Source organism: Podarcis tiliguerta, assembly GCF_965153285.1.
Source record: "Podarcis tiliguerta genome assembly, chromosome: 4".
Lineage (NCBI taxonomy): Eukaryota > Metazoa > Chordata > Lepidosauria > Squamata > Lacertidae > Podarcis > Podarcis tiliguerta.
The window spans coordinates 54,284,586-54,302,079 of record NC_139537.1 but is presented as its reverse complement, the minus strand read 5'-3'; the positions used below and the strand labels follow the sequence as shown (position 1 = coordinate 54,302,079).

The 17,494-nt window shown below is 39.7% G+C and overlaps 1 protein-coding gene across 5 annotated transcripts; it reads left to right on the top strand.

The window, feature by feature from the left end:
- Positions 1-1,878: 1,878 nt before the first annotated feature.
- U2AF1 (U2 small nuclear RNA auxiliary factor 1) lies at positions 1,879-17,199 on the top strand. Of its 5 annotated transcripts, XM_083439075.1 has the most exons (10): positions 1,922-2,037; positions 3,765-3,852; positions 6,320-6,350; positions 6,873-6,939; positions 7,685-7,751; positions 10,398-10,447; positions 11,807-11,905; positions 13,378-13,511; positions 14,119-14,211; positions 16,927-17,199. In XM_083439075.1, the coding sequence occupies exons 6-10, from the start codon at positions 10,418-10,420 to the stop codon at positions 17,078-17,080; spliced, it is 510 nt and encodes a 169-aa protein (XP_083295201.1). In that variant the 5' UTR covers positions 1,922-2,037; positions 3,765-3,852; positions 6,320-6,350; positions 6,873-6,939; positions 7,685-7,751; positions 10,398-10,417; the 3' UTR covers positions 17,081-17,199. The 5 variants fall into 5 exon arrangements, with proteins under 5 accessions (XP_083295197.1, XP_083295198.1, XP_083295199.1 ...); XM_083439073.1 differs by lacking the exon at positions 7,685-7,751 and having other exon boundaries at positions 1,889-2,037; XM_083439074.1 differs by lacking the exon at positions 6,320-6,350.
- The last annotated feature ends 295 nt before the right edge of the window (positions 17,200-17,494 follow it).

Below are 17,494 nucleotides of genomic sequence, written 5' to 3'. Positions count from 1 at the left end.
CTCAGGTTAAGAACGGACCTCCAGAATGAATTAAGTTCTGAACCCGAGGTACCACTGTAGAATGGGTTACTTCTGATCAGCATGCACATGATTTTATGGTGTAATTTACTGAATTACTTCTTGGTTCAGGAGTTTTGTGGGTTCCTCCCCTCTCAATGGGCAATTTCTTGTGATTGCACATCCCCTGTCATACTACAATAGTTTTTCACAATACATTCAGCATGAGAGTCATATTTATGCCAATGAGCAAAGAACACTGTAGCTTGACAAAAGCATGTTCCCAGATAATGTGAATGCAAGGTATGTGGGTGGGCTGGTTGGCTCTCCTGCTCCCATTTTCCTCCCTGTAGACGTGCACCCAAGATTCTGTTCTTCCATCCTGCCAGACTGTGGGTGCTTATTGTCAGATAGATGTTTCTCATGCATTCAAGTTTTTTGGCAGTGTCCTCACATCATCAAAATGCCAGCCCATTTAAAATTCCCATCAAAATTCCCCACCCCATTTAATCCAGATTTGCAATTTCTGGAGGAAATCCATCAGCAACCAGCATGGTCCTGTATCGGTCACAAAGCCACCTTGTTGGTGTGGGTTTTGTTTAAAAAACATGGTTGCAAAACTGCTGAAAAAAGTTTTGAGCTAATAAAACAGGCTGCCCATACATTTTATCCTGCCCAACTGATGTTTCCATGGATGATCAAACCCCCAAAGTGTTAATCTGACTTGACCCTGTTAGGTGAGATTTGTGATCTCACAATAACAAGAGTGGTCCCTCCTCACCCAGGACAGATGAACTTAGGGAAGAGGCAGGGTCTGTACTAGGAAAGAGAAGTGTCTGCTCTCACCTGCTTAAGTCTGTCATTAGCAGACAGAGGACATGCTTCTGGCATGTGGCAAAGGATGACAGTCAAGAATGTCCTTGGAAGTCATTCTTGGGGGAGGGGGGTCAACAGAAGGTTACAGGGACCCTTTGTCAAACAGAAGCAGCTTTTGGTATTAGCTTACTGAACCCTCTTGGCAGAGTGGCAGGATAAGTGTTGTGCAAATCGGCTTTCAATTGTTTTACTGAACCCCATTCTCTGGCACAATGGTTAAGTAAAGAAAGATTTCATTTTTGTTCACTGTCTGTATAAAACCCCTCCTGCTGCCATCACATACCATTTGTAGAGAGAGCAGTAAGAGTGAAACGAGAGATGAGCCAAAAAATCTTAATTAAAAAAGCAACTTTTTTTTAATTCTCCGGGACCATCTTCCCACATATCTTGTAAGGATAGCTAAGATGATTTACCTTACAGAGCTGCTGGAAAGATGACATCTAAAGGCGGATTACCCTCCGTTTCTGGTAGATCACCCCTCCCTCATGCAGAACCGCATGCTATTAGCTTATTCACCCGCCTGTGTCCACCAAAAAAAAAAAAAAAAACCTCCCCCGCCCCCACCGCACTGCGGACCTCAAAATGCATTTCAGACTAACGAAATTTTAAAGTATCTCTATCGGCACCTTCACACAACACATTCTAGGGCTTTTTCCTGCCCGGCTTTAAATGCAAATACAGACATTTTCTTGGAACGGGGTACTGTTGCTACAGCAAGGACCGGAGTCTGATCTGATTCCTTCCCAAATAAACTTTAATTTAATAATGGAACCAAGTATGGAAGAGTGAGTGACAAACCGAGACACGGCAGCTAGGAGCAACTGCCCCTATGGAGAAATCTCCGGGGTGGGCGTATCCCAAATGGCGATGGAAGAAGAACCAAGGGGGGGGAGGGGGAGAAGCCAAGTCACCCCGCGCTGGCGCATGGCGGAGACAGCTGCACCAGGCGCGTGCGCGAAGCCTTTCCCCGCAGCCCCTGCCTTACGCGCTGATTGGTCGCCGGCGCTTGATCGTTGCAGCGGGTGGCGGGCGGCGGGGCCGTTTCCGGCGCGGGGTTGTGACGTCTTAAGCGGGGTGCCGAGGTGTCCGGCGGGCGGCCGGGCAGGGCAGATTGTAGGAGATGGCGGAGTATCTGGCCTCCATCTTCGGTACCGAGAAAGACAAGTGAGTGGGTTCTTCCTCCCCCTGGCCTGCCCTCTCTCTCCAAGGGCGGGGTCCGGCCTACGCTTGCGGGGTGGGTGAGGGGGGTGGCGGGGCCTGTGTCAGCGCCCTGGCGGGGGCCATTCCTAACAATGGTTCCCCACGAGGAGCCCTTTTTTTCCTCGCTCGTGCGCGTGCGCGGTTCTTGGCCGTAGAAGCCTCGAGCGCGCGAAACCTCCTTCAGCCCTTGTTCCGTTGCTTCTGCTGCAAAGTGGCTGCCTCGTGCAAGCCGGAGAGGCGCTCCCTATTGGACTTTAGCGGGCGCGCTACTTCCTTCCCTCACGAGCCGAGGGAGGGAGCGCGCTCGCTCGCGCGCCTGCCCGCCCGCCAACAGCCCAGGGGGCGCGCGCGCCCTTCCGGAAAAGAGCTGATGGCGGGCTCACGACTGCGAGGAATCCCCAGATCCGGTTTTTTTCCTCTGCTCTCCTCTTGGTTTTCCTCATGAGTTGAATGGGGAAGGGGAAAGGCCGGCGCTGCTAAAATGGTCGGCCTGGGAGCAGGATCGCTGCTGAAGATCTCGTGGGGGAAATCCCCTTGTGTGTCTCCGAGACTTAACGCTTTCTCATCACGCCTAAGGAGTTTTGAAGGGGCGCAGAGTTTGTTCTGTTAGTGCAACTACAGCCTCAGTAGAAATGTTCAAGCTGGCTTTCATGATCACACTCAAATCAATATATATATATATATATATATATATATATAAAGGTACATGAGGTAGAAAACTGTACATAATATTTTAGAGGAGGAAGGTTGTGGCCCTTTGAGCTGGGGACATCTGCCTTCCACTCCACCTTTCTGTTCACAGGGAGAGGAGGGAAGCAGGTCTCACTCTATCTAAGCTGAAGAAACTCCTTTGCGCACTACTAAACTTCATGTCCATGCACTGATACTGGGAGGAAGCAGTAAACATGAATTTCCTAATTGGGCAGAAACAGTAAAAACCAGACCATGCAGCATGTTCTGTTTTACTCTCACTGAAAGCCATTTCTGGGGGCAGCTTACTATTATGCTACCCAAGTTAGTGCAGCACTGAGCAACTGAATGTTGCCAACTTGCAGACAACTGTGCAGAAGATTCATTATCATATGTATACAAGTGTTGTCACATGCCTGCCAAAACCGCTTTTTTCAACTTTTCTATAGTGTGGAAATAAAGCAGTTGATATTATCTGCATTTCACACCTATGATAAGAATGTTCCCACCCCATCTGCTATCCAACATGCCCTAGTAGTGGACAAATGGAGAGAGGAGAAAGTGCCATAGGTTGAGGCAGAGCATCTGCTTGTTTTATAGACCGTCCCAGATTCAATCCCTAGCCTAGCATGTCCAGATTGGGCTGGGAAAAGACTCCTGTCAGAAACCCTGGAGAGCTACTGAGTGAAGACAATGGTGAATTGACAAGGAGACCCCAACTTACAGCTTTCACCATTCTCAGTTTGAGAGAAGGCGATACTGTACTTTAAAACAGCCAATATCAATTGTAGTTGAATCATTGCTAAAATAGATATGAACTGACACCTCTTCTAGACCTCAGGACTCCACTGGCCATGCCTTGGCTGGCCCTGCTTCACAATTCAAGTGATTTTGCCTGGCCAGAGTGTATTCTTTTGACTAATAAGCTTAGCTATAACTCCATAACTAGTTTGTATAGAAATTGTTTCAATTGATACAATTTTTGTGTCTTTTGGTTTCAGAGTCAACTGTTCTTTTTACTTCAAAATCGGAGCATGCCGTCATGGAGACCGGTGTTCTCGGTTGCACAATAAACCAACATTTAGCCAGGTTGGTGTAAATTTTTTTGGTAGAAGTCTTACATCCAATGCAGCCATGACTTTCAGAGCTCCAATCTGTGATTGTTAAATCTAAGAAACTATAAAAGTATCATGTATATATTTGTTGATTTGTCCTTGAGTTGCTATTCATTTCTTTTACTAGCCCTTTAAAATATTTTTTTAAAACTTTAATGGTTGCAGAATTTTTTTCAATACTTTTTCCAGTATTAGACGTCAGCCAGTGGTAACCTCCTGGGTAATATTTAGCAACTATATAGCTGGTTTTTATTTTTAAAATGAGCCAAATTCTCTCTTGTAAACCAGGGATAGCCAAAATGGTGTACTCCATGTGTTGTAGTGCAACTGCCATAGTCCCTGAGCACTGGCCACTACTTCCTTGGCAGAAGTAATGGGAATTGAAGTCTAACAACTTGGAGGACACCATGTTGATTGCCCCTGGTGTAAGTGTGCATGTTTTCAAATTTAACCAAAATGCCCTGACAAAGCGATTCTGTGAAATAGCAAAAATGCACATATCCTTACATTCTAAGAGATAATGGCATTTGCAGGTGTCTTCTCTACTACTTTATATTTCCAAGTATGGCATGTGTGGAATTCAGAGCGGTCCCTATAAAATGAGTGGGGGCTGTGTAACAGTATAAGAGCAGCATAATCAGTTTTAAAATCTTTAAAGTAGTTTGAGAATATAGGCTAGCATAAGGGTTCCCAAACTGTTGTTCATAAACCATCAGTGATCCACAAGCTTCATTCAGGTGGTCCATGGTGTGCTCGTAAAAATACAATGAAAAATCATACAGCATCTAGCACAGTGCGTTATAATTGCTACAGTGGGCAGAGAAAACGTTAAGTGGTCCACCAAGACCCTAAGCCATTTTCATGTGGTCTTTGTAACCACTGGGTTAGCCTGTACAGATTAAAGCTGGTTGGGATGATCACATTCAGTTTGGTTGCTACAATTTTGTTTAATTTATTTTTGAACTCTAATTTTATTTTTTAAAATATCCAAGCTTCCTTATATCTTAGCCTGCTCATCTACTTTCAAATAGTTAAGATTGACATAGTCAAAATACAAAACAATTAACTTCACCAACTTCAATACTTAAGCATGAAGTAAAGTAGAAAGAGGCAATAAGGGAGAATGTGTTCACAGACTGACTGCTTGGGCAACTCTTAAAGCTAAACTCCTATGCAAACTTACTTGGGAATAAACACTGTTGAACGTAGTAAGACTTTTATGAGGGTACATGTAGAAGAGCAGACTGGAATAGTTTGGAATAATAGCTTGTCTTATACTTTGATCCACCTAGTATATATGCCATAATATTGTTGTGATCCACCAATATAGAATCATAGTTTGATGCTCCACTGATGCCAAGAATTTGCATGTCCTCTCCTGAATATTTAATTGTAGTAAATCAGGAGTTGAACTGAGCTGTGGTATCTGCATTTATTTGAACTTTGTAATAAGAATGCCAGAGCAGATGATTAAATGTGGCAAGCTTTTGTGGATTGTAGTTTAGGGTGAATTCCAATAGCTTCTGTAAGTGGAATCAACTTAACAACATGATTTTAGCATCCTGCCTTCTGTGTAGCCCTCGTTGTGCCCCCATAATCTGCTCCAGAGTGTCAGTGAGGAGACCTGGGGTGAAGCTGGGGTTATGGGGAAGAAGAGGAAGCAGGGACTCTGTTGTTGTGCACTTGCACAATGTTGAATTTCACCTTCAGTCAGGGGTATTTACATCTGTCGTAATGACTGATAGAACAGTTAAGCTATTGTTATTGGGAATCCAGGATTTGTTTGCAAGATTTTAACTTGCATCTTCTAGATGTGGAGGGACAATTTCTGTATCTTGCTTTTTCAATGGAATTTTGATCTTTGTCCCTCCATTATGCACGCCCCATTTATATATGTGCATTCAAATACTATTTTGCAGTTAGGTCAGCTAATCTGATCTGTGACTTAAATTTAAGAGTCTTCTTTCCTGCTTACTTAAACCAAATGATTTGGCTTAATTAATGTCATGATGTGTTAGGTATTGAACAAACAGTGAATATATACTGTGTTCCTACTGCTACTACTGAAATTGTTTAGTAATTCAATGTGGTTTAAAAGTCTACCTTGCTGGTTCCTGCCCAGCTTGCACTAAAATAGAGTTGCAGGTGAGAGAAAGTTGCAAGTACTCTCAATTAGAAATAGGCTAAAAACAGTCAACAAATGTAGATGTATTTTGTCTCTACCATGGCTAGGGACCAGAGGTTAACACTGGCTGGTTTTATAAAAACAAAAAAGCTCTGAAAACAATGTTTTTTAAAAATACAGTTGGTTATATTAAATTTGAATGAAAGCTCATGAAAACTAACATTTTAATTAAGTAACACTGAGCTACTTACACTAATATGGACATTAAACCTCTGAGATATTAGATTACTAACTTAAACATGGTTTGTTTTTTCAGACAACTTGATTTTAAGAAGAACGGTACAAATGTAAGGTTTCAAGTCTGCCTGGGCAAATCCTTCAAGTAGAAAGCACAAAGGCTGAAAGGATATTCTTTCTTTAAAGATCTGCAAACTGAACATTTAGAAACTCATATTATTTAAACAGAAGTTCCACCAAGGAAATGCTTGTTTAGATTAAGTGAAGAATCCTGTTCCTTGTGGCAGTGGCTTTTTGTTAGAAAGGCACTGCATATTGGGGACACCATGTAGCATTTTTCATGGCCCTTTGCATTTGATAGGATTAAAATTAGACTAAATTTCCTTCTGGGAGCTGAGCTGAGGCTGCCTCCCTTGATAAGCCAATAGTGCAACTTCTTGGTGAAATTAAAACTTGTTTACATAATATGACTGAGTGATATTTCAAAACATGGTGCAAATAAAAAAGAAAATAGTGTACCATTTGAATATAATTTTATATTAAACTGTTCACAAAAAAGTTGTCTCTTTGCAATTGTCTATTATATGCACAGCAGCCAGTAGAATTCCCCTTTTTATTTTTTTTCCCCGCAGACCATCTTGATTCAAAACATCTATCGTAATCCCCAAAACAGTGCACAGACGGCTGACGGCTCACACTGTAAGTCCCACAGTTGGAGAAATTTTTTTTAAGAATGGTGTTAAAGAGCCAATTCCTAAATATGAGAAAATCATGTTGGCTTCTGAGCTGCTGACATAAAGCTGTTGCAAACAGGACAAGTGACGGAACTCTTACATAATGATCAAGTATTTGTCAAATGCCTATGTTATGTGCAAAAAAAAAAATGGTTAAAAATGATTGGGTTTTTTGGTTCAAAACTTCCCGTATAAGGACATGAACATTAAGACATGTTCATTGTTTATAGTACACCTTAGGCATTTATCAAATGACTTGATATTTTAAAATCTGAAAACATAGGCTTTTTTGCCATATACGGTAAGTGATACTTGGGGATTTTTGGTTCACTTTAACATTCTTAGGCAATAGAGATTTCATAACAGCCTTATTATTGTGTGTTACAGTGGGATCTAGTTCCTGACAATTTTCAACCTTTCCATATGTTAAGGCTATTTATTGCTTCAGGTTCAAGATTTATGATGATAAAATGCCATTAGATGCATTTTAAATAAATGCAATAATAAGTGTTGTGAGATCTCTATTTTTTCCCTCAATCCTAGGGTGGTTCAGAAGGGTCACAAGTCAAATGGCGCATATATCCCTCGGGAGAAAATAACATTCTCTCTTTCAGCACTGAGACTCAACTAAAAGTGATCACCACAAGGAAACCAGTTTCTTGTTAAAACTTATTTTCCATAATATAAAGTTGTTGCGTTTTGTATTTCAGACCATTGCCCTCTTGAACATTTACCGTAACCCTCAAAACTCTTCCCAGTCTGCTGACGGTTTGCGCTGTAAGTTCATACAAGTTCCTTCACTGGTTCCCTGGGCTTGATTGTCAGAGCTCAGTGTCAACTGAAGCTGGTCTACCATTTTTAGTTTAATGGAGCAAACTGATCACATTTTATTAAATGTGCCTGAAATTTTTGGTCCTTCACATATCCCATGCCCACCCCACCCCCCAAAAAAAAACTTGTTTCCTCTGAAACTTTGGCTACCTGCCTATTTTATGGATTTTTTAAGGGGACACATTTTAAAGTTTTCTTGAGCAATGGCGCTCTCTATTCCATCCTTGCTATTGGCCTCCATCATTTTAATGTGTCCTTGATTATATTTAATGTCACATATTACTGTTATCCAAAGGCTAGGTCAACAGCTTATTAACTTAACTCAAGCACTTATCCATCTGTTTACAGATGTTAAAATCACTTTAATTTGATCTCTCTGCATAGGTACGGTTAAAATTCCTTCCTTGCTTTAAAATCTGAAATTATGAACTGATATTCATTTATGGGAAAGTGTGGAGATTGTCTTGAACTAATTCTTAACACTTGTGTAGTTATAAACTGTGAAAATATTTGCCTACTGTACATCAGTAGAAGTAAGTGATTTAAATGGGTAAATAATTGAGCTAATCTGTCATTTGCTCTTGAAGCAGTTAAACAATGCAATAATTAAATGACTTATCGTTAAGCACAGTCTGGTATTTACAACACTATTTCTACTAGCACTGCTAAATGATATTCAGTGTTACGTTTGTATCTGGGCATGTGCTAAAATTTCCACCAATCTGGTATAAGTAATTCATGCTGTAGCTGCATGGTTTGCTGTGAAGCTCTTTTTATTTGTCCGGAATTTACTGGCTGAACAAACATAGCAGCAAGTCTCTTTAAAATGATAGTTCAAATGTAATGTTTAGAATTTGGTCTCAGTTGAGTAATCAACAGCCTTTTGCTGTTTTAGGAATTGCATGGTTTGTTATAGTTACCTAGCAAATATTTACATTGTTTAACTATTCTGCTTTCCATATATGTCATATAGTATTATCAGTTGTGTCTAGTAGATGGTGTACTTATTCAACCTAGTAAAACACCATCACTTAATTTGGTTTGTTTTAGTTTATGTCTTACAGGAAAATGGTTTTACCAAGTTTTAAAAAATCACATATGGCAACAATTGATATGTGTTGAAAAACCAAAGTAGATTTTTAAAAATCTTGTTAATGACTATTTCTATTTCTGCTGACAACTGAGAAAATAGTTAGCTATTAAGCTATCTTGATATTTTGGTTTGGGACAGTTTAATCCATTTTTATCAAGCTCATAGTGTATTTTAAGTGGGATTCAACATCTGTCAGTCAACATTTAGTTCCTAATTCAATAGTGTCCCTTTAAACTTAATGTAGAGTCGTAAGAGTGGTCATAGTTTAATTGAAAATAGATCCGAGAGTGGATCTCAGCTACTTTTTCTATTCATTAAAGGTGGTGGGAAACCGAATTTTGAAAATACCATAGAATTTTCCCATCCTTAAGTATTTTAGATTTATATATGAGAGGGTAAGATGCTTTCTAGAACTGCAGACCACTCAGGGTCAGATAGCTATACATACAAAGTTTTAAATTGTGCTTAATGTATGCTAAAATGCTATAGCCGTCAGTTTTTGCCATACATACTGGTTTGAAATTCATATTTATTTATTTAAAACCTCCCCTGTTTATGAACAGGTGGCCTAGATGCCTGCAAATGCATACTTAAGGGCGTGGAAATAATATAGCATGACTTACTTTAAATATTCTGAAAAATGTGAAGACTGAATTAGCTTTTGGAGCAAAATTGGGTTCCTTTCCCCTGTCAGTAAGCCTAGTTTTGCTAATTTGAAGGAAGTAGAAACATGTTAACTTAATATTGCATTCAGTAAAGCATATGAATTGTGAACAGCTTTAATTAGCAAACTAATTATAGTGTACGTGGTCAGACTCTAAGGGATGCTGCTCTGCTGTCGTAAGGTATTCAGCAACAGAAGAGGGGGACATTTTTAGTAGTTCCTTTTACCCACTAAAATCCCTACCTCCAAAAAAACCCTTCACCAGAGGATTGGGGAATCCTCAAGCACATTTGGAGGGAGGGAAGCCTGCTTGAGAAAGAAGGATTTGCTGAAAATTTCCTTCTTCCCTGTTCAGAGATGCCTGCTGTCAGTAGAGCAACACCTGTTGGATTCCACTGTTTGCTTTTAGAATAATTTTTAAATTAAATTCCCTTATACAGTATTTCATTTCTCCTCTTATTTGAATCCTAGTACATTCTTCAAAGGCTGTTCATGAAAATCTGGTGCACTAAAATTAAGATAGTTGGAGCTGGGGGGGGGGTTGCATTCTATATCAGATCAGTTTCCTAAGATTTAAACCATTCTCCATGGAAGTGTGTTATCTATCAGGTTATTGATTAAAACTATTAAGAGATTGTTGTGATTGTTTTTTCTTTAGGGGCTTGGCAGAACTGTTTATGGTCTACTCCTAATGGTTAGCTACATATTACATATTTTTTACTCCAGTAGATGGCTTCTACTTACTTTTCTACTTACATAAAATATTTTTAATGTGCTCAGAGTCCTTTGCCTTGTTTGAGATTAGATTCTAATTAATATGGCTTGGTATTTGCAGGTGCTGTGAGCGATGTTGAAATGCAGGAACATTATGATGAATTCTTTGAGGTATGTTACACTGAGTAATGCTTTGAAAATTTTATATATATGAGAACATCAAACACAGTTAACATTATAAGCTTTGAAGTTTATCTTAGAGCAAAAGATGAACAAAATTATGCCAGATACTCTTCATCAGCAGGAGGGGAGTATTTGAAATTCTTTGTTCCTTAGATTCATCTTAGTAAAGTTTATCTGGCCTAAGTAATAATTCCCTGTAACAAACAATAGATTATGGGGAAACGTAATGAGCAATATCCAGCTAGTGTCCTTGAGGGCATTTCTCAAGCCTGTAGGCCCCACCAGACCACTTTGGACAAACCACACACCAAGATAGTTTGACATCAGGCATCAAAAAGTTCAGCCTGGGGTTGCAAAGGAAGAATTGGGAAACTACTTAAACCAGATGTTTTCAACCTTTTTGAGTCCATGGGTCCCTTGAGCAACTTCCTTCTTTCTGTGGAACCCTTGTGGGGCTCAGGAGCCCAGTTATGTCACCCCTTGCCTGCAGAGCCAGAAGCCTCTCACCCTTTTTTGAACACCCTCCCTTCTGGAGTGTTTCCTTAGTCTCCTCTCTCCTTTCTTTGGGAGTCGTCCAGGTGGCTGCAGCTCCCGCCCCTGTTCTCTGAGCTGCCCCACCCCACCCCAAAGAGAGCTGCCTCCTCACATCGCCCCACAGGGGCCTGGGCAGAGGATGCCCCCAGCCTTAGTGGCCTAGCGGAGACTGGCCAAAGGTGAACATGCACCTTACCTTGGGAGGCCGCAGTGGCAAAATTTCAAATACTCCCCACCCCTGAACAAAGTCAGGGTAGACCCATTGAAAGAAATGGGCTTAAATTACTTACCGTACTTTTAATTCATTGAATCTGCTCTGAGTGTTAACGACACAGGATATCGTCCATTTTATTTTTCAGTCTTCAGTTATTTTAGTTTCTGTTGTGTAGTTTAATTTTGAATTCTTATTTGTTAAAAGCTATTTATGTCCTACCTTTCTGGATACAAATGCTTCCAAAGTGGCTTACAAGTAACATCAAGATGCAGTCTTTGAAGCCATCATAAACAATATCAATATATAAACATATCAACATATAAAATTGTCACGATTTCCCATACAGGGCAGTTGGTGGTAGATGGGGAAGAGAGCAGTTAGGTCAAACAGGCTCCCAGGTCTGCACCTTCCTGCTTTCTTCTGAAATCCTTCTCAACAAGACATCTAGTGGTAGATGGTCCTGTGGGGGGAATAGGGATAGAGCCATTGCCAAACCCTATGTAGCCAAGAAAAACAGATTAAATGCCAAGTTGGTGATGTATAGGCTTGCTAATCCATCTAGTTTAGATCAAATTAACACTCCTTTTTTCTTCATTTAGGAGGTCTTTACAGAGATGGAAGAAAAATATGGTGAAGTAGAAGAGATGAATGTCTGTGATAATCTTGGAGATCATCTGGTTGGAAATGTATATGTAAAGGTAAGATATAAAAAGACCACCACTGCTGATCAAAATCTTTAAATGTCTTGCTTTGTATATTTGAAAAGTAACTAGCAGTCTTGAATAGTTAGGCTATGTGTATAGCATAAATATTAATGAATACTTTCAAATGAAACCTATTAAGCCCAGCAAGAAATATAAATAAAGAAATGTAGTGAATGAACTAAAATGCTATCTCCCCTTATCTGACTGACTGCTTTGTTTCTATTTCTCCCCAATATCACGCTCACCATGTCTGTAGACACTTAATCCACTTAATTGTAGAGTGCTACAACAGAGCAACGTTTAGAACGACTTTTCAGATTGGGATTCATATATGGAACTTTTGTACATGTACTCTCCCCTTCCCTGCATTTTAACATTACAAAGTAATTGGTTCTTGTATCTTAACTCTCCCTGATTCAGGTCCAGCCTGAGGCATTTTCCTTTTTTTATTCTCAAAAGTGTACACTTAACACCAGGCATTGGTCAGCACTATAGCTACTTAAAAGTGGTTGTTAAATTGTGTAATTCTGTCTAGGATTTTCCAACAAGGAGAATGTAGTTTACTAAAATTATTATTATGACATAGGAAACTATTCGGCAAATCTAAGGAACATCTAAGGAAAAAACTAGAAAAAGCAAAATAAAAATAGCCACTGAAGTGCAGTTGGATAGTGAACTAATGCTGCTAAAAATGACCTAAGTGTTGCTGGAGTATATATTGGAACGGTAGCTGCCACATACACTTGAATAAGCAGGGCTTATTCAAATCTTTTCAATTGACACTGGTGAAAACATTCTTTCCTTGGACAGGCAAAACTAGACACAGATGTGTGCTCCTCTATTTATAAATATGCTGCTACTCAAACCAAATTTTTTTGCTTCCATATTCCCTTCCCATACCAATACATTTGGGTCCAAGATACTTTGGTTATTGTCAGAATACAGTACAGTGAGACTGTTTAACTGTATTGTTATTGTGAGTCAACCAAGGTCAACATTGAATACCGTATCTAACTTTACTACAAGCAACTGGTACATTTCTATAATGGACAGACTACTTTCAGCTTCCTTCAATATGAACATATATTGTTGTTTTTTTTCCTTTTAATAAATTTAACAAAGAGGATTTTTAAAAAAGGATTATCAATAAAAATGTAAACATGACAAAAAATGAATGGTGTATGAAGAATAATGATACCTTTCAAGGACACATTAAGGATATAATTTTGATTCTAAAAAAAGTATATCATGTTCTGAAAGAATTCTGCCCTTATGCGTTGATATGCTGTTGACGTGCTGCTTGTGTCCCTGTCCCCCGAAACATGCTTCCTTACTATTTCGCTAACACTACGTAAATGAATCTTTTGTGCTTTCCTAATTTTCATGTTGGCACTGAGAATCATGTCAGTTCCTAGTAATATGGAAAAGTGGAGACTTCATTTTTGTAAACTTAACCTTTTTTCCAGTTTCGACGTGAAGAAGATGCAGAAAAGGCAGTGATTGACCTGAACAACCGCTGGTTTAATGGGCAGCCAATACATGCAGAGCTCTCTCCTGTGACAGATTTCAGAGAAGCTTGCTGCCGCCAGTATGAAATGGGGTGAGTAAACTGTTTTCTGCTGTCTCCATTTTTGAGGTGATTTTGACATGCTTTTTTGCTTTAAAAAAATCATGAGTGACCGGACACTGCTCCATGGTTTTGAATCCTGATTTGCCCTCTGTGAATGGACATATTCCCTCCATTCACAGAGGGACCTGGGATCCAGTAGAACAGGCGTCCTCAAACTCTGCCCTCAAGATGTTTTTGGCCTACAACTCCCATGATCCCTAGGTAGCAGGAACAGTGGTCAAGGATGATGGGAATTGTAGTCTCAAAACATCTGGAGGGCTAAGTTTGAGGAAGTCTGCAGTACAGACTCCTGCTGTACTACAGGACAGGAACAACATTTTTTAAAAATTCCCCAGCCCCCTGCAATGCCTCTCCATTGCTGTCAAGGTTTCCCAGCTCAACATAGCAGATTTTAAAGGCGATGCATGAGGATTAGGCGATCAGCAAGAAATGCTACCCTCTTCTGGCAGGAGCATCCTCTTAGTGGAACACCACTCATAGAACAGTCCCGCCAGCAGAAACTTTGTTAGAATCTAAGCCAATAGCATTTCCTTAATCATCATCAAAAACCTTGCGTTGTTGTTTTTTCCCCCTCAAGGGAGTGTACACGAGGAGGTTTCTGTAACTTTATGCATTTGAAACCCATTTCTCGAGAATTGCGACGTGAGCTGTATGGCCGCCGCCGCAAGAAGTAAGTGCTTGTTGTTCTTTTATATTAAAAAAACTTCAATTTTTAAAAATGTGTGTTTTTCTACAATGGGAAAACTTGTAGGTAAGGTAGGTGGTGCAATACTACCAAATTTGTCACAGCTTATGAAGATGATTACTGATGCAAGTACCTGCAAGTACCAGCAATTCATGGTTTTCATGTTGCTTCCCATCCCATTTCAGTTGAATGCAAGTAACTTTAGCAAAATGAAAACTGAATGCAGTGGCTGACAAGCTGAGCTATTAAATGTTGGAGTAATAAATGTGCACTTGTTAAATTGCTGATACTGTGCTTTTTCATAAGAATTGTACCTTAGGGCTGATAATGATGGGCAATAGTGCCCTATTTCATGCAGAGTACATAAATGTTGCAATAAGGAGTCTCTTACTGTGTATGGGTGATAGCATGAATTGCTATTGTTATACTCTTACCTTTTCCACTGACAGGGACTCAATGGTAGCTTACGGATAAAAATAAGAACAGCTAAAAACATTGGGGGGAATCATTTTTAAAAGCAATTAAACATTGATAGAAAAAATATAATCTATTACAGCCATACAAATATATTTATTTAATACTGATGTGCAGGTTAGCAAGACTGGAGCAGGATTGAACACAGGTGATTGGTTTTGCAATACAGCACTAGTAATAAGATTGCATTGAGTTGTAAAGGTGTGAGTTCAAGACTAAAATAAGACAGACTGGTAAAAATGTTGATTTATCAGGACTTCATGCAACTTGAACCACAGGTTGAAGCAGTTCATTCATCAACTTAATCAGAGTGTTCCTGTTCTCTCATTAACGCTTCTAAATATATTTGCAGGAGTCTGGTATGAAGTTGCTTTTGCTTATTTGAGTTGTAAATATGGTATGCATCTCTGGCTTACATATGCTAGCTCTCATATGTGGCCTTTTCCCTCTTCAAACTACGACCACAGGGCTAAGGAACATCTTGAGCTTGTGTTGACCAGTTTGTTACATAATTCTAATCGGTGCTTATTGTTTAAATGTTTCTATGTAAGCAGCTTTGTGAAGTTTGCCTAGAAAAGTGATACATAAAGTATCTTTCAATATTTATTTATTATTTAAGTTTCATTTGAAATCAGTGCTTCATTCTGAAAAAAAAATCTCAGTGAACTTCTTAATCTCTTATTTTCTATTGCCACCTACCGCTGTTTAAAACAAAAAAGCAATCACAAGTGATATCCAAGTACGACTCATTGAAATCAATAGCCTTAAGCTGTGGTTGTTATTATTATTTATTAAATTTCTGTACTGCCTAAGTTACTTAGTCCATTGAACAACATCCAGTGTCACACCAGCAGATGCAACATGAATCCTGTTCCTCCCTTCCTGCTGCAGGGGAGGGGATGAAAAACAAGTCTCATTTGTGCAAGCAGAAGTGTTGCACAAGCATGACTCCACAACTGGAAATCAGCCATTGATGTCAGTGGGTCTGCTTAGAGTTTGACTGATGTTGGATATCACCCGTTTTGTCAACGAAAAGTTAGTCTGTCCCCCCAAGAAATTCCAGAGATTTCTCTGGAATGAGTTTGCACATCTTCCCCATGATGCAAGAGAAAGCTCTATCTGCTTTTCCCAAGTTTAGCTGTATTCACAGCTCTACAAATACTACTTTTGGGGGATTGGATCTATTATATAATTATGCCAGAACATGCTGGTTTAAAACCTGAATGGGGCACAGTAGTAGTACATAATTGGGAACTACTTGTTTGTCACCTGCTACATATGCTTGGTAAAATGCTCCTCTCTAAAGGATAATTCATAATTGAATTTAGGATGTAGTTGTGTAAGTTTTGAAATGTTAGAAAAGGATGTTGCAGAATATCACAGCACACAAATTCTGTATTTTCCATGCATCTGGTTACCCTCCTCTATGTGGACCACTTCTGCAAGCTGCTAAATACATAGTAGTATTTATATACAGTTTGGCATATGCACAGGCTCTTACATGTGAATCCGATTCAAGCACACAGCATATTGGGACAAATGTTGGGTCTAGCACTGCTGCCTCTGATGTAGCTCAGCTGGATGATGGCAGGGCCTGGGGGAAGGTAGGAGCCAGGAATGGAAACCAGCAAGGTCTGTGCTGGCACAGCCATCTTAATTATGCTTGCCCTACAATGAATTGGTGTACGCTGCGGGGCAGGGCAGTAACAATCATGTTTGATATTGTACTTGTAACCTGCCCTAGGGCATAAGAAAAGGAATCTAATAAAGAATAAGAATTAGGAAGTGGCAAGAGGGCACTTTGCTTATTTACTGCTAAGGGCAGTTTGCTTATTTACATGTTGTTTCCAAAGGGTGAAGACATATTGAAATACTTTTTGACCTCTTAAAATTGCCTTTTTATAAATGCCTAATGTGTGTGTTCTGTTGTTGCCCTATTCTAATGCAGCTATATTTGGCTGCAAATGAGACTCCACACCCTTCAGCTCCATCCATTTGGAAGAGGGCAATTACTTACCAGGACCAAAGCACTGGTCTCCTAGGTTACTAACAAAAAGTACGGGCAGTACAGTTTTAGTATTCAAAAAAGCAGACTCTTGTGTAAAAACCTTGAACAAGTTTGTTTGGGTTTTTTAGGTTTGTATTTGAGCAGTTGTTGCTTACATAGTCTTGATGCAAGGACAAATGTGAGAAGGTTTTTTCACTGTGCTCCCTTTTTTCTACCAGGCATAGATCCAGGTCAAGGTCCCGTGAACGTCGCTCTAGATCCAGAGATCGTGGTCGTGGAGGTGGAGGAGGTGGTGGTGGTGGCGGCGGTGGTGGTGGCCGAGAGCGTGATAGAAGGCGGTCAAGAGATCGTGAAAGATCTGGACGATTCTGAGCCATGCCATTTCTACCTTATCTGTTAGAAAGTGTTGTAGTTGATTGACCAAACAAGTTCATAATGAAAACTTTTTTTAAAAGATGGGCTTCTGAATAAAAATTTGTAGTGATACAGTTTTCTTTGCGTAACTGATTTCTTATGGAAAAAAATATTTCTTTGACCTTGATGAATGATTTGGGTGGGGTGGGGATTGCTATGTACTGCAGAAGAGCTGGTTTTTACATTTGGATATGCATTAAATTGTTCATGTATATAATACAAAATATTATATACATTAAATTGTGCATAAGCAGTTACTCATTTAAGTTTCCCTCTTTTGTTATGCTTTCTGCTTATTTAGGTTAGCGTAGGCACCTCTAAATGAAAGCTGTGAAGGAGCATTTCTTTACTCGGACAAGATGCTTAGTTATA